This window comes from Coenobita brevimanus, chromosome 77, assembly GCF_032717465.1.
Source record: "Coenobita brevimanus isolate Jiangsu-jjx chromosome 77, ASM3271746v2, whole genome shotgun sequence".
Lineage (NCBI taxonomy): Eukaryota > Metazoa > Arthropoda > Malacostraca > Decapoda > Coenobitidae > Coenobita > Coenobita brevimanus.
This window is the reverse complement of record NC_137030.1, coordinates 2811904-2835311: the sequence shown is the minus strand read 5'-3', so window position 1 is coordinate 2835311 and position 23408 is coordinate 2811904. Positions and strand designations below refer to the sequence as shown.

The window sequence follows — 23408 nt, the reverse complement described above, 5'->3', positions numbered from 1 at the left end:
TATCAGTTTATTTTATTCAGATTAGAAGTGGCTTTTCCAGACGAAGAGGTAGCCATTACTAACCACCCCTCCAGCTCCAGAATACACAGTCTTTCCTAACTGAATAAAATTGTTGAGAGAGAGAGAGAGAGAGAGAGAGAGAGAGAGAGTCATTGTAGCAAAAGGGGTAATATGCATACACTGTCCTTTTTGCAGTACTTATTACAGTCATTTGCAAAAGTTTATATACTGAACTTGATCCACTGCAGCTATGTTATACGAGGGCAAGTCTAACAATTTCCTCCATGAAGCATTGCATCAAAGATAATCATCTATGGGCAGAGCAACATACCAAGTCTCTCTCAGCTTTGGAGTATTATCCAGTAGAAGAAAGTGATAAGCAACAGAGGTGAAATGTTAGGTGAATGTTTCAATGGTGTTTCCGATTTGCATGCTACAGCTACTCAGGGCTTTTCACTCGAACAGTTAGTCCCTCAACATGGATTACCTTTTACTACATTCTTTTTGCTACAGTAAATGACAGAAAAAGTACCTGACAAAGTTCCATATCACACCTATATACCTAATTTATAAATTTCACCAAATTTAACAGTACCTGTTGTAGGAAAAAATATTTTGGAACTCATCCTGCAGTTTTGCTTGTATTCGACAGTAGTCAAGACGGTCAGTCATTACTTAAATTATTTGGATATGTGAAACGACTGGAAGTAAGCTATGCTTCTGGATAATGACTGACAGGATGACATTCTACTCAAAACTTTATAATGCACCACAAGTCAAGTAATCTTATGAAGTACTTCATGAGAAAGAACATGTGTTATTTCATTTGCAACTTAAAACAAGCTTATATTAAACAACTTTAAACAAGGATTTAATATAGAACAGACTCTCATATCCAAATTGCTTGATTCCAAAGGATTTAGGGAAAATGGAATATTTCAGAAAGCAAATTGATGACGATGACTGACAATTGAAAAGCCTCCCTATAGTATTATGAACAGTAAATACAATGAAGTGTACTTTGAATAACTTGTTATATCATCTGCTATATTTGTCCAGAAACACATGTGAGGCCAGGTGATATCAACATTCCCATATTACATCAAAAATATTTTGGAAAGTGCAGGTTTTGGAAATTGGATTTTTGGCTTTCAGAGACTACTGTATGTTTGGGGGAGGGTGGGGCAGTTAAGAGTGTTTTCTAATATGTCTCCATTTTTTTTCCCCCCCCATACAAATGGCATTTAAAAAATCAGGGAAGTGGCAAATCATCTTGGTAGGCATCAATACAACTCTGAGGGACAACTTTTCTGTAACAGTATGGATTTCACAGCAAAAATTTCTACAAAAAAGGTGACATATAATGTGGACTTACTGAATACTGAAAGTCTACTTGCATCAAACTTTTAACAAATTAGGCTTGCCACAAAGTCCAATACACTGAGAATTAACTGGAGAGCTAACATCCCTTGCACAATCCACTCTTTCCTTAGTTGGGTTTTACCAGTATCTGAAAGCTAAAAATACATGCAAAGTACCTAACTGCTGAAAGTGAAGCATGAACATGAATTATAGATTCTACAAGGTCCCTGTCCAGGCAAAAATGCTGAAATATCACCATAAACAGAAATTCATGATGTAGGTACAATTCCTTTCATTTGAAGAACCTAAAGCACAGAGAAATAACACAGCCAACCCCAAATTACTCCTCTGAGGTGAAGGGGACTGAGGGTTGGCTACCAAATACCAATAAATTTAAAAGGTAACTGCCAACCTACTATCCTTGATAGCATAATGTGTTCAAAACATTTCATCTCCAGAGATCAAACCTCTAGACCACCAAAAGACACAACACTCATTTACCTGCCTCCTCAAACATCACACTATCAAATGCTTGTGTAACAGTAAAAACTCAGGGTAAAATGAAACTTAACTTTTAATAACCCTTTAATGACAGTCAAAATATCAACAACTTAGTTGGCAAGAATAACAAACATTGCCATATGAAAAAATAAACCTTCCCTGTCAACATGTTGCACAATACAGTCAATGCAGAGAGAATTCAACCTTATATTGTTGCTATTTCCAATACACTCCCATCCAGACACTGAGTAACGTTAGTATATTGACCAGCTGAGCCCAAAATATCTATTTTTATTTTATTCTTGCCATTCTCTGATGATTTTACTCAGCTTAGGAAAGATGTTTCAAACTGGAGGAGTCAGATACAGTTGCAACAAACCTTTAGAATATAAAAGGCCATTTTTAAGTTCCATAAAATCATCTGGTGGCAGCAAGAACAACTAAAATGGACATCAACCAGATTCATGGAGTACAACTCTTCTCAACCAGATGAACGTTCACATTACTGAACTAAGACTTTTGCAAAGGAAGGGTGACCCCCCAGTTTTGAGTGCCATCTGTCAAAGCCATGATGAGGCCAAAACATATTGTTTATTCTTTCTACCTCACTGCTTCATGCACTCTGTATCATGGCATGCAATCTTACCATATGTAATAGTCACAATTGTTCCATAAATAACTGTAAAAGTTTGGGGCTTATATAACAATTTTGCCCTCCCGGTTTTATTATTATTAAATATTCATGCTTCCTCAAGATGGGTACTCACATAGGACAAATTCATCTGGTGGCACCAATATGACCAGGCAGCTTTGCTGACTGGTTATATAAATGTTTCTCAACTCCTTCCCTATCCTCTAAAAGGAGGATGGTGGACTGTAGGAGAGGGACAACTTCTGCCTGCAGTCCAGATGAAACTGGGCCTACAGCTAAATACCTAACTAATTAACAAACTACAGATTATTTTACTGGGCTCTAGAGAGACTTTCATTGCTGGAGGGGATACAGAGCCTTCATTAACTTCTTTAGTATGAGAGGTCTTGCAAAAGTTTGGTAAACCTGTCTGTATCAGGAATAAACTACAATACCACCACATTAAAGAGGTTAATATCATTAATCTGAATGTGTCATTCACTTTTAACTGTTGCTTCTACCTGATTATTTTATTCACTTACGAAAGCATCCTACAGTAGCAGTGAAAGGGGTTACTCTGGGCTACATCCAGTTTTCTACGGTAAATCTATCACTCATCCAGTTTGCAAAATCTTTTCCTAGGTTAATAAAACTGTCAGGTGGTGGCAAAAAATGAAAAAAGGAAAAAAAAAAAGTCTGCATAAAGATGACCATTCAACTATATACATTAGACTCTCTATACTACAAGCCCTACATTAATTTGGCAGTGAAGTAATAATATTAACATAAAGAATTAAACTTTCAAATAGTTTAATCATTTTGCACCATTCATAATTTTCAAATTAAGAGACTCAAGTGTACTGTAGTTACCAACCTGTGTCTACTATAGCATCTATTTATCACCTCAACAATTACTGTCAGGAAAATGGAGAAAATATGTTTAATTTCTCCCTAGTTCTTGCATAATCTGACACCCTGCTCTATTTGTACAAGAATTATACTGCATACAACACACTATAATGCAATGCATATCCCATGCATAATATATTATTATTCAGTACTTTTGACTAATATCCCCATACGAATAAGGTAAAATTAAAAAGTGCATTTTAAAGGAATGAATAAACCTGATAGTAATGGCACTAAAAAACCATGAGCTCTATGCCATAACACAGTACCATAAAGATTAGTCAAATGATGACATTGATGTCTGTCAAAAGCAAGGCTGGGTGACATTTTCAGTAAAGGTACAACAGTGTTTTGTGCTGTATTAGATGCCAGAAGGCCAATTAAAAATAAATTCTAAAATGATAAGCAACTACCAATTCACACACTTGAATCAGAATTACGATCACTGTTGCCTGGATGGGTAAATAATGAATTGGTTTAACACGTTCTCTATAATGAAGTATATAAGAACGTAAGATGAGATGATAACTGCAGTAGGCTGGTTAGCCCATGCTAGGCAGCTCCTAGAAGAGTAACTGAACTACTATAATGAGATAAGAATAGCAAAGAAAAAAGCTCTTCCCTGCCCTCCAAACTATGTTTTATTTTATTCCTGCTATCTCCAAGTGCTATTATTCAACTTAAGGAAGAGCTTTAGATCTGGAGGGTTAGATATGGCCTTCATAAACCCCTTCACTGCATCTGGCGATAGTAAAAATAAAAAGTACCTCAATGGATTGAAGATGTTAACAATATACTGTGTATGTGCTTCACTGCACATAATGCTCATCAAAGTATGCAAAGTAAGTACCCTATGTGTCAGAGACAGCATATGGTAAATTTCCCCAAATGTGGCAAGGCATAGTACAGAGCAAATTGGCTGACTTTTCAGTTTTGATTGCAAGACTTCCACATTCTTTTTTCTTGCCCACACCTGGTAGTTTAAAACAATGTTGAAATTTTACAAAATAAAAGGGATGGGCATGATCTCTGTGCCCTTATAACACAGTAGTATATGGGGTAGCTATTTCATTTGGAAGTGCTACTTGTGATTTTATTCACCCACAAGATACCTACATAATGAAAGGGTTAAATGAAACATGCTGAGAAAAGCTGTGACAACCTGACTTTGGATGGGTGCATTATGACCTTTAATTAAACAGTACTGTAAAGCACAATTCTGTGGATGGGGAGTGCATTCAAAACTTTTTCAAGTTCAGGAAACTCCATTCAGCATTGAAGTTTCGAGACAACATCCACTAACCACTTCAAAATGAAAGGTCTCTCCTCTGCTGAACGTAACAGTTTGATGGCCACTACAATAAAATAATAAAAAATTTCACTCTCCTGCAAGGTGCAAGGACATCAACAGCTGAAGGCAACTCCCAGCAGTTTGAGGCATCAATATGGCAAGTTGTGGAGTTTTAAGTTACTGCGCAAGATCCTTAGCCCTCCTGTAGCAGTGATAACTCTTACATGTTGTTTTTCAGTCAATGCCAAAAAATTTCATTTACCAAGTGCTTCTAGAAGCCTGAGAAAGCTAACAACTCGACGAAATTACTCAGCCTTGTGCTTGTAAGGGCTATACTGCCTGTACACTGTACTGGACCTTACATAAGAATGTCTTTTATATGACTTCCTTAAAAAAAAAACTACCACCCACTGCCCTGAATTCACCTTGCATACTTATACAGTAATCATTATATATACTGTATCAGTAACTGTAATTGTTAACAGTCATTTTATTAAATATATTACACAACAATAACAACTAAATATACCCCTGAAGCTACAACTCCATGCTTCCATTTCTCATCTAAGTAACCTCCACATGTTCAACTCATTATCCTGCTCACTATAAGGATTGCCTTTCTACTGCATTCCTGTTAACAACACATATAATTAACTTTCCAGAAGTGGAAGGATCCCTCAAAATGATGGAGTAAAGATTATTCCACTGCTGTAACCCAGTTTCCTTCGATCACTACCACTAGCACTAACATCCTCAATCACACAAAGACCTTTGACACTAACACAATATACAGGTACACACAGCTAACTCATACCTCACAAACTTCACTCACAAGCAAGCCTTCCACTTTACCCTTTGGCTGTGAAATTCAAACACTGCAATTCATTTCTTGTATATTGTACTACACTTATGAGAAGCCCACGGTACCAAAATTGTTCAAAACTTCCAAATCTTTGGAAATGAATAAAAGTTCATCCATTATTCCAACTTAAAATTATCATATGAAGTTCATAAAAACTCACTGAAGCCAAAGGGTTAAGTTACAAAACACATTCAGCTGAGAACATCATCACATTACTGTACAGCACAGAATAAATTCAGGTTTTATTTCACATATTTTGTCGCTGAGATCAAAATGGGATTGTTTCTACTATAACTACTTGCTGTATGATGATGCATAATTCTCTAAAATGAAGTTGTTGTACCAGTAAGGTAACCATTACTTCAGGATTTTACTTGCGACCTACAGTGCAAGATTTTAAAAGGGTACATTCCACTTAGGTGGTAGGTGGTGACAACTATCATCCACGCACTTGATAGTGCTGTCTACTTCCTCCTTCACCTTCATCACTCTTTGTGTCTCCTCTCCTCTCTTTCTCCCATCTTTCCTTTCATTTTTTATTACTCTTCTTTCCTTTTCAGGTGGCTTTACACAGAGTGACAAGCCTAATGGTTTCCTGTAAGCTGTCCTTGGCCTCAGTGGATTAAAATGCCACTAAGGGTGATGTCAGTCATCTATTCTTTATGTTTTACTGGACCACAGAGTCCTACATGTAGGTCTCCATACCCACAAAGGAGTAATATGGGATTGGATGTTACTCCCCCCCCCCCTACTGCCTTGAGTGATCACTTTTATCTTTCATAATTGTGTATATTTCCTTCTTGTGCTAAATTTTAGATGACAGTCCCAGTTCATTTCCTAGGTTTATATATTAAACTATTATTAAATCACCCGGGCAACAGAATTAATGAAAAAGCAGTCAAAACAGTAAAAAAAAAAAAAAAAAAAAAATGCCAAACCCATATTAATCCCTCAGAGCCGTGACACTGCAGTACAGTACATTTTAACATAGATGACTCACTTGATGTAGGCCTACCTCTTCCTTCATCTTCATCACTGATTTTGTGTCTGTCCTCCTTTCTTTCTATTTCTCCCATCTTTCCTGTCATTTGGGGGAGGGGGGGGAGGCTTTACATTGAGTGACAAACTTAATGGTTTCCTGTACGCTAGGAAACAATTTACAATGCTGGGTGGTAACCATATAATAAACCAACAAGTGCACTGGCAGAGGGTTAGTGCCCCTCCCTGTAAAACAATTAACATTCAAATGGCCACCCCTTACGGCATTATGGCATCTGCTTTTAGACTGACTAGCCTATGACCCTTAATGGCAACATATAAATGACAATCCTCCTGTTAGCCTTTGGGAATTCAATCCATGCATGAAGGAAGGCTGACAGTTGAGTTGGGAAATCTAACTGCTAGACCACCAGGCAACTGGAGCGTATCCTCTTCTAATCCTACAGTCTCAGCTTCTACTTCATGCTGTACCCATCCGAGTTGTTACTGAGCTGTGAAACCTATACAGTATGTGCACTACCACTATGCTGTAATTCATCTATCCTATTAGGGCTCACCTGCAACTTTCTTCCAACAGAGAGTACTGATTCATGGCAAACATACACAGATAAGAAATGCATGGTTAATTTAATTATTCCACTACATTCATGCAAAAATCCTACATTTGTAAATGCAGGACAGTAGAAATCTGACTTTTCATAAACTTCATCTCCAGTCTCCCAGTTTGATTTACAGCACTTGCATTTTCATTCATTTTCAAATGTTACACTACATCACTTTCATGCTATCCCCCGAACTGTTATTTATTATTTTTATTTTCTATTTTTTTTTTACCAATTTTAACCTCTTAAATCCAACAAATTCCTTGAAAGTTTATTCATGCTACCTCCAGACAATTTTGTCAACATTGGAGTAACCATTTGCGATGATGGGATTAGAAAGTCACCAACAATCCCATCATAATTCAATTACTCTCCTTAGGCTGAATAAAATAATCTGAAATTAACACAAATATAATACAAATATTCATCACTGGAGTGAAAGGGTTCATAAGCAATGCAGATTATGCAGGAGATTGAAAACGTAATATCTTTATGGCTGAACGTGGCAGTGTCAGATAATCCAGATCTAAAAGGACCAGCAAATATTTCTACAGTTCAGTGTCTGGATAAGGAATGAAGGTTTAGTATTCAGTCCTTGGTTAATGCACCATGTTGCAAGTTTTCAAGAGCAAGCGAGGTGAAACTGTGACCCACCTTCTATAAATGGCTAAAGCAGATGGCTATGTGGTCACTCTCAGCTCAAGCCAAGGTCAAGACCATTCCACTCATGTGTAGTGGCTCCCATGTTGTGTGTGTTGTGCATGTGTGTGTGTGTGTGTGTGTGTGTGTGTGTATTTACCTATTTGTAGCATAAAGGAATTGAAAAAACCTCGTGTTGTCCTGTCTCCATATTTTTTTTTTTTTTAATGCGACGAAGAAGTAACCAAAGGCCACGAGCCCATACAATGTTCCTTCCAAAAGAAAAAAAAAAATACAAGAGAAAGCCAAATTCAAGATCCGATCATTTTGAGATGCCTGGACACACTGCATTTGAAAGACTGGAGATCATAGGAAGCAGGAAACACTGACACAGGGAGACAATTCCAGAGTTGACCTGTTGCATAAATGAAGGACTGGGAGTAGCAGTTAACTATTGCATTAGAGAGCTGGACAGAAAAGGGACGAGAGTTTGCTGCTAGACGGATGCTACGCGCCCGTCAAAGAGGTGGAGGAATGCAAGCAGACAGTTCAGAGGAGCAGTGACCATTGAAGTAGCGACAGAAAAGAGATAAAGATGCAACAGTGCAGCGAAGAGATAGAGGTTGCAGGGAGTCAGTAAGAGGAGAGTTAACGAGACGAAAAGCCTTTGACTCCACCCTATTGAGAACAGCTGTATGTGGAGAACCTCCCCACACATGAGAGTTGTACTTCATGAAGGGGTGGATAAAACCCGTGTATAGAGTCAACAATTATGCAGGGGTAAAGAAGGAACAGAGTTGGTTTAGCACACCTAATCTCTTAGAAGCAGAATTTACAAGAGATGCAATATGATCTTTCCATGATAAGTCCCAAGTAAATGAAACCCCAAGCATGTTCAAGGATGATGCAGGATTAAGCTGAATATTATTAAACATTAGTGGGTACACCTGTGGAAGATTTTGTCAGGTTGACAGGTGAAAGAACTGAGTCTTTGATGCATTAAAAACAACAACATTATTTTTACCCCAGTCAGAGATACGAGCCAAGTCAGACATTAGGTGTGCCATAGCCTCATCCCTTGTTTGTTGAAGTAACCGCTGAGATGGGCATTGCAGGAACCGAATGGAAAGGTGAAGGGCAGTCATCAGCGTATGAGTGGATAGGGTTAGATGTACAGCTTAGAAGGTCATTGATGAATAAAAGGAAGAGAGTTGGTGATAGGACAGAGCCCTGAGGAACACCACTCTTGATAGATCTAGGAGAAGAATGATGGCTGTCTACAACAGCGGCTATAGAAAGACCTGAAAGGAAGCTAGAGATGAAGGCACAAACAGAAAGATAGAAATCGTAAGAGGGCAGCTTGGAAATTAAAGATTTATGCCAGACTCGATCGAAAGCCTTTGAGATGTCAAGAGCAATGGCAAAGCTTTCGCCAAAGTCCCGAAAGGAGGATGACCAGGAGTCTGAAAGGTAGGTGAGAAGATCGCCAGTGGAGCGTCCCTGACAGAACCCATATTGACGATCAGAAAGAAGGTTGTGATAGGAAAGATGCTTTAAAATATTTTTATTAAGAACTGACTTGAAAACTTTTGAGATACAGGATGTTAATGCAACTGGACAATAGTTACAGGGTTGGGAATGGTCACCCTTCTTTGGGACTGGCTGAATGAGAGCAAACTTCCAGCAAGAAGGAAAGGTTCAAGTTGACAGACAAAGATGAAAGAGTTTGCCTAGGCAGGGTGTAAGCACAGAAGCACAGTTCTTGAGAACAACAGGAAAGACTCCATCAGGCCCATATGCCTTGTTAGTATGGAAGCCAGCAACGGCAGAAAATACATCAGCTGAAGAAATTTCAATGTCAGCCATGAGGAAGTCAGAGGGGGGATGTGATGGAGGAACAGCACCGGAATCATCTGAGGTGGAATTGGAGGAGAAAGCCTGAGCGAAGAGATCTGCTTTATCAGTACAAGTAATAGCTACAGAGCTATCAGAGTAGAAAAGATGAGGGAAAGATGATGAGGTATAGTTGTCAGACAGATTTTTGGCAAGGTGCCAGAAAGAGTGGGAAGAATTTGAGTTGGAGAGTTGAGAGTATTTAGTACAGATCAAATTATTTTTAGCAGAGCAAAGAACAGATTTAGCACGATTCCAGGCAGAAATGAATAAAAGATGTGATTCAGGGGCAGGTTGGCTCCGGTACCTTTTATAGGCCCTCTTCCTGTTGTGGATGGCATTAGAACAAGCGTGATTCAACCAAGGCTTTCTTGCACTAGTCAAATTTTTAAACACATGAATGTTTCTTGCCTGCATCACCTCTTCGTGTAAGTCGTTCCAAATACTTATGCTCCTATTCGGGAAACTGAACCTTTTAAGATCATTAAGACATCTACTTTTCCTAAACTTGAAGTCATGCCCTCTTGTTCTTCCATCATCCTGCACAAAGAGATCCTCTCTATCCACCCTTTCCAAATCTCTTACATTTCTAAATATTGTGATCAAGTCACCTCTTTCCCTTCTCTCATGCAGTGTTGGTAACTTCAGTTTTTCCAAACTCTCCACATAGGTGAGTTCCCTTGAGCATGGTATCATCCTCGTTGCCATCCATTGAACCCTCTCTAGTTTATTAATATGCTTCTTCAAATGAGGTGTGTGTGTGTGTGTGTGTAATTCACCGGGTCGGTCAGGATCACTTGATGATCGTGATCGTCAGCTTTTACCCTCCCGGAAGGGAGCTGAGAGCTCATATGGTCCGATCTAAGGGCAAGGCTGTAACCTTCACACATGCACACACCCATCCCCTTGCTCCAGGGGGACAGTAACCACCCACTTCGTCAGTGAAACTTTTCACAACCTGAGCGAGGTGCGAACTCCCGTCTACTAGATGGCAAACGAGAACATTACCACTGAGCCAGCGAGCGGTGTGTGTGTGTGTGTGTGTGTGTGTGTGTGTGTGTGTGTGTGTGTGTGTGTACGTACTTCATACAGTGTGTGTGCACTGTACGAGTTGTGGCAAGATGCTTACAGCAATTCTGGTAGAGATATAAGAGGAAAAGTGTGACTTAGGTTTAGTTAATCATAGGCTGACCCTTAATATATCTTTCCAATATCTGATTAATGTGGTTTTTAACATGGTAGGCTACCATAACTGCTCAGAAAATGGTATATGCATAAACAAATAACTGACTGTTTAGTCTGCTAAATGCAATCATCTCTGAGATCAAACACCTCCACAGTACTAACATTAAAACTTTTCCTCCCAGTTCAATAAATACAGCCTGGAATACAAGTACAGTACTATGCATAACTGAATGAGAAGAACACTTACAATGCTAAACTGTTCAAAAAGGAACACATTAAAAAAGGAGGAGGAGGAGGAGGAGGAGGAGCAGGAGGAGAAGCAGGAGCAGGAGGATAGGTAAAAGTGAAAAATGTCAATTTTTTTCCAGACAGTTGGCAACAACTGCAATACAGGAGAAGCATCCCTTCAGGTGGTGGCACCAATATAACTGATATACAACTGTCCCATGTGGTGGCACTGACAAACATCCAATGCACCCAAACAAGAAAGGTGAACTAGAGGAGAAAGGTGACTTCAGCATGCTGTCCAGTAGTTTTACGTCCAGCTGATTCTGGGGTCACAGCAAGTACAGAAATACAGTAACTGTCATCTTCCTTGGTGGACAACTAGAAGTACCATCAGTGGCAAAAATCCTTTTGTCTCTCCTGCCTCTCTCCCTGGATTTAAAATAGGTCTGCTGAATACGCAACAAGTGACACTGGTGCCACTGATTTGTGGCCCAATAAAGCCATCTGTGTTGGATTATGCAGTCAAACTGATATACTGTATATCCATCCATCCATCACCCAATCCTACATTGCCCGATGAGCAGCATAAGAGCCTGGGGCTAAGCAAGTTGGTCCTGACATTTAAAATGAGAGTGACTAGCCTCACTCATCTCCAAGTGGCATTACATGAGCAATGAACCCCAACCTCCCCCTAGATATAAACCTTCACTGGCTCCATTCGATTGGAGCGCCATAATTACCCGGTAAACCACCAGGCGCCAAAATTTGGTTATATGGTTATCACTCAGTGTAGTAAATGGTTTCTGTACACCAGGAAACCATTCACTACGTTAGGTGGTAACCTTACAACCAAATCATGGCGCCTGGTGGTTTAGTGGGTAATTAAAGCGCTCCAATCGGATTGAACCAGTGAAGGTTTAGGGCGCATCCACACGTGTGCTGGAGCAATTGCTGGCAACATGTAAACAACACAATAGTGAACAAGATGGAAACATGCTGGGAACACCAGCGTCCAGGCCATGTTGGCAACATCATGATGAAGTCTCAGCTGCCTCGTATGGACACACTTATCCCATCACCTCTGCTGTCAGCAAGCTTGAAGCTGCACTGTAACATGTTTGCATACATCTGTCCAAATACTGCTGCATACATGTGTCCAAACATGCTGCAAACTGTGTTGTCAACACGTTCGAGTACCCGTGTGGACGCGCCCTTATATCCAAGGGGTAGTTGGGATTTATTATTCACATAATGCCATTCAGGGATGAGTGAGGCTGGTCACTCTCATCTTAAATGTCAGGACTAACTTGCCTAGCCCCGGGCTCCTACGCTCCTCATGAAGCAATGTAGGATTGGATGATGGATGGATGGATGGATATAAATCAGTTTGACTGCATAATCCAACACAGATGGCTTTACTGGGCCACAAATCAGTGGAGTACAGTATATGACAGAAGCAGGAGAGGTAATGGGACATCTGCTGCAAACTGTACCTCTGTTTGTCACCTGTACCAGGCAATGGATGTTGCAATGTGTTTGGAATATATATTTTTTCTTTTGTCTGCCAATGTGGATATTCTTCTCATTTGTCAACTATCAATTTCGTCACTTCTTATTTAGTATGCAAAACTGACATTCTATTTGCTATGAGAGCCCAGGTAACCAATTCCACTGACATCATAGTGTAATGGAAAGGGGGAAAAGCTTCTACAATTCCTCCAATGTTAACCCCTTCAATCCAATGATGCATATTTTAGGTTTATTCTTGCTACCTTCGGACAATTCTGTTTAGCTGAGGGAATACCTTCTGTAATGCAGGAGTCAGTGAAAGGTATATTTACCCACTAGTTCAGAAAGTTTCTCCTAAACAGAATAAAACTGTCTGGATGCAGCAAGAATAAAATGAAAGGCTATATTTTAAGTGGCATGTGAAGCTTTGTTAACACCTCTTCCTTACTGATTTATTTAGGATATTTAACACATTCTTGCATTTTATTTATATTGCACAAATAAACACAATACGCATCAGTGGCACACAAGAGGATATTGAAGCATAATGCACAGAAGAAACTGCAAAGGAAGAGGGGCTACAATATCTCCAAAGCAATTACAATATCACTCAAAGAATAAGCCACTGGATTGAGAGGGTGAACAGATCATTTAACTACTTTCCTGCTCATGGTTTTCTGTGGTTATCTCCCTGATTGTCTAGTTCTTAAACACTATGAGTATTCACCACAGTAATATTCAACATGTAAATAAATTCTGTAAGCTGACTGTCCACACAAAAATTATATCAATAACAAAACTACTAACAACTCACATACTACAACAAGTTTGAGAATTTTTCCATCTCTAAACTCACTAACCACATCAAGTACAACAGCTGCCATACACCATGCAACTTGGTACAACAGAAGATTAAGTCTGCCACTATGTAATACTGCATTATTATTTCATTTCCAGATTCACTGCTACACTTACTTCCATAAACATTTTGTACTTTTGGTGTCATGGATGTTCAATAACATTCAAGTTAATCCCTTCCCTACTATACTATATTCCTGTTACTGCCTGGTGATTTTATTTATGAGAGAGAGAGAGAGAGAGAGAGAGAGAGAGAGAGATCCAATAACCCAACCCCTTCACTTTGCGACACCTCCTCTCAACTGAAGTAAATAATCTGGTGGTTCCAGGAGTTATTTCATACAGGTGAGGTTAAGAAGCAGAACCCTGGCATCTAAAGTACACTAGGTTTATCAAATGTTAAAGCATGAAAATTCTTCTGACAATAATAAGAACTAGAGGCAGACTTAAGCTCCAGCTATGCCTGGAAGCTTTTACAAATGAACAGTATAAGTAATGCATATAAAACTTCTAAAAATATATACAATACTGTCATGCAATATGTTGCCCTTTGAGGGAATAACAGCATAACAGAGGTTCTGACTATGTCATATTCAGAGTGCACTCACATTTACGTGAATGAAATCTTAAAATTAAGCATTATTGAGCACATAAAGAATTACAGTATATATATAAAACTTTAGATCTCATAGATTTGATCCATGATGACTTGGTGACAATCACAGATAGACAAAGTCTTTTGTTAAGTAGACCTACAGTTCTGTGAGGTAACAACACTACCCACAACAATAACTACACCATACCAATATCAAATTTAAGTTCTTAACTACATAACTCCAACTACTCGGAGAAAAAAAAAATGAAAGACTCTTACGGGGGAAACTTTTAGTAGAGCATTAAAGAAGCATACTTTGCTATGAGTAAATTATTTGTACCATGCATATGGAATGAAGTCTCAAGGCTCCACACTCTTTGATCTGGGGTTGAATAACACCTTGCACACTGCGCTGCACACCCTTACAACAAAGAACTGTATGCTACCTTCAACTATTGCACTGAGCATTCTTTGTACTGTGCACTGTGACCTGTTAGAATATTGTGGCAAGTAGTAGGTACCCATATTTGAACTGATGCAGGCTGCAGACAGACACTGACCACCGCCCCACACAACACCACCACTACTTTCACAATTAAAAATTATATTGTATAAGAAAATTCATACTCCCTAAACAATGAACTTTGTTACAGATTCTCAGAGACTGCAGTTGACTATGGAAGGAATCCAAAAAACAAACTGTTAATTGAAGGTCATGCTTTTATGTTACTGTACTATTCTTAACCCAGTGAAGGAGGTAAAGATGTACCGGTATGTCCCAATTATAAACATTCTTAAAAGAAATTAATATTCTGTACAAACTTACGAAATTACATTAAAGCACCAGCAATCATTAAATTTTTTATTCTTATGAACACCATATTGTGCTGATTTTGTGCTGTGAAAGTAAAAAATTGCATATATCCTTCATTTTCAAATACCAGATCATATAAAAGGCATCTGAGCCTTTGAGGCAGAGATTATGCCCACTAAACAACCTATGTAGTTAAGAAAAGATGATGGAAAGTCCACCATCATTTATCAGGTTCAGAGAAGCTTCCCCCCTCCCCCCCTATATCTACTTGGTTACACATCACTTGCTATCAAAAGCTGGATATCTTTTTCTTTTTTTCCTACGTGAGCAAAATACTGTAATTTTATTACACACATACAAATATACTGTATAACATATACTATAGCTGCAGCTGATGACATACTCAACACCTCATATTTTTAATAACATTATTTGATTTCTTTAGGAACATTACATACGAGTACTGAGCTTCACCATGAACGTAGCTCAACTACCAAACTTTCTTGCTCAATCGTTGAAATGAAATTAAGTGAAGCAGTATCTATCACTAGGTGATCCTCTCAGGTCACCACCTCACTCTACATCCATTAACTGCCACCTACCAAGTTCTGACCAGTCCGAGGCACCTTGTAAATTATATCAATGAGAAAAACTGGAGGAACCAATAGATGACATTTTTGTCATGAAATATAACAAGTACTGTACATTTCAATACATTTTGACTAGGAAATACTGAAATATTTTCTAGACACTTTTGATAATATTGTACACATAATAACAATACCGTACGCCTTCGGAAGGCACCCTGACTATCACAAGAGCTGGTAGCTCTCTTCACGGCTTCACTGTCCACGCTGTTCATTACACAAATATTGCACATATTGACATGTACCATAACATATCTGGATCAATAAATGAAGATAACATCAAAGTTCACTGGGTACCAGAAGACACCATCACAGTACATGAATCACGTTAAAATACTTTTCTGAGTATCACTTTCACACTCTGTTGTGTCCGTCTCAGGGACTGATGTTTTACTCTGTCATGCTGCCATGTTCTGACCACTGGGCTGTCACCTCTTGGATCACAACACTGTAGTACAGATGCTGACAGTTTCTGGAGAATCACTTGTGTTGTGTTGACCCAACACTACCACCATCAGTGAGGGCATGTAGCAGGTAGGGGGAGTCCCCACATCAGGGTGTCTAGATAGTAAAGATGTCTGATGTAGCCCAGACTGACTGGGTTTAGTATGAGGTGTGCAGCACTTGTATGTATGTGCTCACCCTATGTGGCCACCAGCACCGCCCAGCACCAAACAAGATGGATGTCAACTTTACCTGCCACTACTGTGTTCCTTACAGTTTCGTGGAGGGGGTCTCAGCTGGCAGTGTGTTTGCGAGCCACGTGCCTCAGCAGGTGAGCCTTCTGCTTGAACTTCCAGTCACAGTAGGTGCACTGAAAGCGAGGCTCCACGCCACACTCATTCTTGATGTGGTGCTTCAGGCCCTTGCGAGTCTTGTAGAGGCGGCCGCAGCGGGAACACTCGTGGGCACACAGCAGGTGGGAGGCAGAGAGGGTGGGGGTTGGTGGGGAGCGGCTATCCCAGGGGGAGGTTTGGGGGGGCACATACAGCCCGGGAAAGGTCGGGCCCAGGCTGGGGTGAGATCTAGGGGGGATGGGTGCCAAGTGGGGTCCTAGGTAAGGAGTCAGAAATTTGTTTTTCCACATCCCTGCAACGAGGAAGAGAGGAAATCAGCTCCTACCTTCCCCCCGCTTGGTGATGTTTGAGGTAGACGTGGTGAGGTGAGTATGTGAGCAGTTGTTGTGTCCTGTAGTGTACTAGCTTGTCTTGGCTGTGTCCTCTCACAGATTATAAGCAACAACACACTTCCTCTTCTCACACTCAGTTTCTTCATGACTTTGGGCACACGGGTGTACAAGTCTCTTCCATTTTTCATCAATTTTATTGAAAATCCTTAAAATGATAAACCAATACACCTTAACAATCTTGGCTAACATAATTTACAATAGTCTGTACCTGTCTATGCGAGCAAGAGTTCACATTACAAGACCAACACTTGCTAAAATTGTACAATATACCTTATATTCTTAGGAAATTTAAGTACATTCCCACAAGCTGAATAGAATCAGTTTTAGACCACCTTTCTCATAAAACTGTCATCAAACTAACAGCCCTACCAAATCCAGTCGCAGAAACTAAGAACCCGGCAAAAGAAAAATGAGATGCATTACTGCCAACCATAATAACCTTAACAAATTTCCACCAGTATCAGCAAATAAGAAGGGGTAGAATTGGGGCCTCTGGGCTTTTGACAAACACACCTATTGGGCCATACAACACAAAGTTGATGGGGACATCTTAAGATAAGAGTTACTTGCCGTATTCCTGCTTTATCAAAAGGTTTTTGAATGAGAAAAACTATGAAATTCTAAAGTCATGCTGCACTGTCATACAAAATCATTCACTGATGATTCTCTACAGAAACAAAATGAAAGACATTCGAAAGCTACGAGATAAGAGGGAAGCAGTCATGGGTAATATTTCCTTTACAATGTATTTCAACCACACTGAGATGCTGCACCTCACCATCAACAGTCAAATGGGTTGGCATTTCATCACAGTCAAGTCAGAAAGTCCCAAATATGTAATGGAAATATAACACTAATCATGACTGGCATATGAATACACTATGAATAGAAAGATTTGAAGAGCAAGAAGGAGGAAGAGCGCAACACCCAGCCCGTGATGAGATATAAGAAGTGGTAGCAGTCACTCGGTCCCGCCCAATAAGTGTGTTGCACAAGGCTACTCTCCACCACGACTACTATCTACAGGGCTATGCAAACACTACGCTACATTGGCACAAAGTATGACACAACTCAAGACAAGCAATGTTTAATGTCTGGTTAGTTTCAGTAACATATGAGTCAATGGAAACTAAAATACTGCTTAAAAAATAATCAAATGAAAGTCTGATCAACTTGTGTGATAAAATTATTGTTCATGTATGACAGCTTGTTCCAACACAGAATGACAAAGCTAACAACCAAAAAATATACATTATAACAATTTGTGCCAATATCTACTGCACTACTGAACAAATTAAGCTTCTGTGGACAATATATATATATACGGCAACAATGAAAAGCAGTTACTTAAAATCTTTCTATGGAATGCTAACACTGGATTAAAAACTATAATATCTGTTAACTTTAGCATGAAAATTCCAGTGATATACGTATTCTTGCCAGTCCACAGAAGCTACAAAACTACTGCTCTTGTGACTTTACCTTGATTGGTGTTTTCTAGGGAAGGAAAAGTCTCGTCGTTGGAAGAGGATTCTGGAGGGTACGGCCACCCGAGATAACCTGAACCAGAGAGAAAAACAATTTAATACACTGTACCCTTTTCACTTCATCTTAACCTAAAATTACCATCTTTAATACTGCGCTGTGACACGAGACTAATATGAAAATAATGAGCTCATCACAAACAAGCACTTTGGAAAGGGTGCACTGCCACAGTACTGCCTTATTTTCCCATTGGCCTACAAGAGATGAACTCCAAAAGGATGAAACTCTGTAAAGTTTAGATAAACTATGACACTGGTGATATTACAGTTAAAGTATTCCTCATTTTTAAGTAACCTGTATCCAAGCTTGTTTTTGCTATTAATCACTTACATCTGAGGACTTCACTGCCATACTTGCTACAAGTTTATGAAAAATATTACATACTGAAGGGGTTACTGAAGGCTATATCTAACTGCCCATGTTCAGTAAGTTTCATTCGTATCTAAGAATCTGATCCGTCAGTTTCTTGAATTTCCACCATCAGATATTGGGAAAAGTTGCAATAATTTCAAACAAACACAAAGCTGATACATCATGAGGATAACTAACACTTGCAAATACTTCAATCTCACTTGCAATAAATTTTCTACTTAACCCTTTCAGAATGATGTCTAACAAATTTTGTTCTACTGCCGGATGAATTTATAAGATTTCTTGTATTACAATCTACAAAAATTCATTCACTACAATGTATATTTTACACTGTGCCACTACCATCAGATAATAACATTCAGCTCGGGGTCAGACGTTTCAGCAAAGAGGTTAACACTTAGAAACGATGTGAAGACTTTCTTACGTGGAATAAATTTATTTGGAGGTAAAGCCAGCATAAAATAGTTAGGATGTCATGTACTGAAAGGGTTAAATATTATCTAAAACAAAGGCACATGCATGAGGTACTTACTTGGTGTATGTGGCGCGTCCTCTGGCAAGAGACGTGAGGTGGAGGGTCCAGGAGCATCAGAATGTTCCTGGGAGATATGGTCACCTGTTTTGCTGTCACAATCCTCATCCGACTGGTGGTTTGCATCGCTGCTGTTTTCATCTGGTCTACTAATCCCAGTAATTGACTTGCTTGGACTGGTGGAGCTGTGTTCTTGGTCGGTGGTGTATGGCCTGATTATACTGGGTGATGAGCGTGGGATGTCAGGTATGCAATCTCCCCGTGAGGACCCAACAAGGTTCTCAGGGGAAGGGATTCTGGCTTGCGTCTGTTCCCTGATCTCTTGCTCTCTCTCAAGTTGGCGTTCCTGTTCCCTCTCTCGTTCCCGCTGTCTTTCACGCTCCCACTGCATTTCCTGCTCGCGTTCTCTCTCTCTTTCGCGTTCACGTTCTCGTTCTCTTTCATGTTCCCTTTCCAGGTCCTTTGGATGTAGTTGGTCACGAGGTGGGGGAAGGTGAGGGGTTATAGGGGTGATGGTGGCAGGAATGCGTGGTAGGTGAATGCTGTCCCCTGGAGAACCAGAGGACCTCCCATCACTATCACCACTATCCCCACTTTCCCCTGACTTCTTAGGTATCTTTTTCCTACGTTTAGCCAAGGGAGAATCACCATCATCTCTTGGACAAGGGTCTGTTACAGTGGTTGTGGCAAGATTTGGTAGCTTTATATTCGGCACAAGGTTAGAGGAGGCGAGGCTGAGGGCCGGTGGCATTGTGAGCACAGTTGAAAGCACGGAAGGAACTGAAACCGGGGGGATGGGGAAGGCATCAAGACCTGGGCCCGGTCTTTTGGTATCTGGATGAGAATTTTCAACCTTGACCTTAGACCAGTCATGGCTGTTATTATTCGATGATGATGAGTGGGCTGGTTGTGGTTCTGACGCTGGCCTGCTGCTTCCGTCCGCAAGACCTTTGATTTTAAGAGACTCTGCGGTTTTAATGAGAGGTCCCAGCTGGTCTTGAGAAACATTGACTTCCCCCCGGTACATATAATCCAGGAGGGCCTTAAGTTCAACATGCTTCACATCCTTTAATATCACAATAGGGTGCTTATCTGTAGTTTGAGCAAAGAGTGTCTGAAAAGAAAGAAAATAATCATCAGATACTGTAATACATAAACATACACACACTAATCCAGCATTTTAACACAACATGCTAAATACAGTAAATTTATTGTAAACTCCACTACCTCATCCCTCTTTCTGATAACCTAATATCAAGCTTTCACTTCTGACTTGTACAAAAAGTAAAAAACATTATCTTCCAATCTGGAACTGTATCGGCCACATCCAACTAGAGGGCCTTAACCCACTACACAAGGCATCCATTTGTTGTATACTCTACTGTATATGGTCACCATCCATGGTACTAAGGTTTCCTGAGCAACAGGAAGCCACTTGCCTGGTTGCTCTGTGTAGTCAAAGATGTGAGGAACGGATACAGTATTAACCACATTTAGACAGACAGACAAACTGATAGATATTTACCTGGAAGTATGGAGAGCATGCAGAGAGGACGACCTTGTGTGCCTTGAGCAGGTGACCCTCGGCAAAGAGTGTGACGTCAACCAAAGACTCGGAGGCCAGCAGGTTGTCAAACACCGCCACCAGGGTTGATCCATGGTTATTCCACCTCAGACAAAACTGCTGCTGCTCCACCATCTTGATACTGCAATTAAATAATGCATACAATTAGGAATAAAGCTGGAAAAGATATACTGTAGGTACTGGACAGGAATAATGTGTACATTCTGAAGTAAAGCTTATCTGAAGACTGGGAGGAAATAATATGTACAGTGAAATATAAAGCAGGAAGATAAAAATCATTAATGTTATTAATCAATCATCATCATCCAAACCCTAATTACAAATGAAGAGACTGAGTGAGGTAATTACTGTATTATTAAATCTCTCTAGTGGTTGGTGGGAGTGCTCACCATCCACTCACTCGATGGAGTGCTGCTCTCAGGTGCCTGCCCTTTCCTCTCTTCCTTCCTTCCTCTTCTGTCTTTCTTTCCTTCACTCCTTCCTCTTCCTTCTGTCTATGGGTGACTCTAAACTGAGTGACATGCCAAATGGTTTCCTGTACACCAGGAAACCATTTACTGCACTGGGTGGTAACCATATAACCAAATTATGGCACCTGGTGGTTCAGTGGGCAATTAGGGTGCTCCAATTGGATTGAGCTGGTGCAGGTTTATATCCAATGGATGGTCGGGGTTTATTGCTCATGTAATGCCACTCACTTGATGTAGTGCTGCCTACTCCTTCCTTAGCCTTTATCTTTCTTTTTCTGTGCCTGCCCTCCTCTCTTCCTATTTCTCCCATCTTTCCTGTCACTTCTTATTGCTTTTCTTTCCTTTACAGGTGGCTTTACATTAAGTGACAAGCCAAATGGTTTCCTGTAAGCCAAGAAACCATTTACAACGCTGGGTGGTAACCATATAACCAAACCATACGTGCTCCCTACGTGTCAACAAGTGGGTTGGTGGAGGGTTAGTGCCCCTCCCTGTAAAACAACTAACTCAAAGTCAAATGGCCACCCCTTACGGGATTGTGGCGTCTGGCAATAGATAGATAGATAGATAGATAGATAGATAGTAATGCTACTCAGAGATGAGTGAGGCTGGTAAATGTCAGGATCAATTTGCCTAGCCCCAGGCTCCTACACTCTCACTGGGCAACACAGAATTATATGATGAATGAATGAATTAAATCTCTTCATTACAAGAAGCCCCCCCCCAAAAAAAAAAATAATAATAATAATAAATAAAAATAAAAATAAAATTTCAGATGGTTACTACAATATCACTAGCCATTATCAAATGAACTTCTTAACCATTTCAGTTCCTGAGATCTTGCCTCATCTGAAAGACAGCAAGAAATCAATGGCCACTCACCCATAAAAGCATGCCTAATATTCAAACAGACTAGTTACAATATAATTCACCTCAGGGAATTACAAAGCTATTTACCATGGTCAGTAATAATTGCTATATTATTATCAGATATTCAAGGGAAATTCAAAAGCCATGGAACTATTCTTAATATGTGAAATATTAACATATGTACAGTATATGAATTTCCGTCTCCCAAAGTGGTCTGCATTATGTAAATGAACTTTATTTATTTGTATTTAAAGCCATCAATAAACAATGGGTAATGGCAAAACATAACTTTTACAAAAAAAAAAAAAAAAAAACATTAACTGTTTCAGTTACCTATGAAATTGTTACTGCTGTTATCAGATTTTCCTAAGTTACCCCAGGAATACTAAGGCTTGTTACATTTTCTACCGAATTAATGAAGCATCAAGTTTGCAAGTAATACTTTCCTCCCATCGTAATAAGACTTCCATTCCTATAGCCGTTGTAATTTAATGTACTGAAGAGCAGTCTGCCAATTATGCACGCAAATTTCCCCGTCAGATATTTCACTCCCTCCTACCTCCCACTCCCAGAATAATGAAAATATATGACGGCTGGGAAAAAATTGTCAATTTTTGATATATATATATATATATATATATATATAATCAGCAGCAGCAGCCGTTTAAGTATCCACTGCAGGACCGGCGATACAGCCAATGTTATCTCTACCAAGTGACTTAGGCTGTCTGGTAGACTGTATGTGGGGTGATAAGTGCTTGTAGGTGTAATTGTAGTGGCTTTGGATGTGTGTGTAGTCTGTGAACCAAGTGTAATCGGTCCGCGCAAGCCGACTGGGTGCAAGCATACTTTATAGTAAGCGACACTGGTTCAACCGCAGCATCCCTTGTGTCCGCCAATGCAGTAGGTGGCCGGGTGAACACTCCCAAAGTCAATTACCCTGGAGAGGCGCGAACCCTGGCTCACCCACATACGAAACGCACACTCTACCACTGTACCACAGAGGCTAACATATATATATATATATATATATATATATATATATATATATATATATATCCTGCTCCCAGACTGTACTAGGGACTGAAAGAGCTGCGAAACTCACTCTCTCCGCGGGGAAAAAAAAAAAAAAAAAAAAAAAACTGTTAGAGAGATTTTTATGAATGGACTTGCTAAAAATGTTTTATCATGTCATATTTCTTCGTCTAAGCCTATCCAATATGGGTGGATTATATTGATTAACATATAATTGCTTAACGTGTAGTACTTATGGTATGGTAGGGTCGTTATAGTATGGTATATGACTGGTATTAACAGTAG

General features: G+C 39.7%; 1 protein-coding gene across 1 annotated transcript in view; it reads right to left on the bottom strand.

The window, feature by feature from the left end:
* Positions 1-20862, bottom strand: part of LOC145408389 (uncharacterized) — a 47175-nt gene extending 26313 nt beyond the window's left edge. Inside the window, exons 1-3 of the mRNA XM_080279116.1 lie at positions 20689-20862; positions 19164-20277; positions 18197-18274 (exon numbers count right to left, since the gene is read on the bottom strand). Coding sequence (XP_080135242.1) covers positions 18197-18274; positions 19164-20277; positions 20689-20862 — 1366 coding nt within the window. The remainder of the gene's footprint in view (positions 1-18196; positions 18275-19163; positions 20278-20688) is intronic.
* Between the last annotated feature and the right edge of the window lie 2546 nt (positions 20863-23408).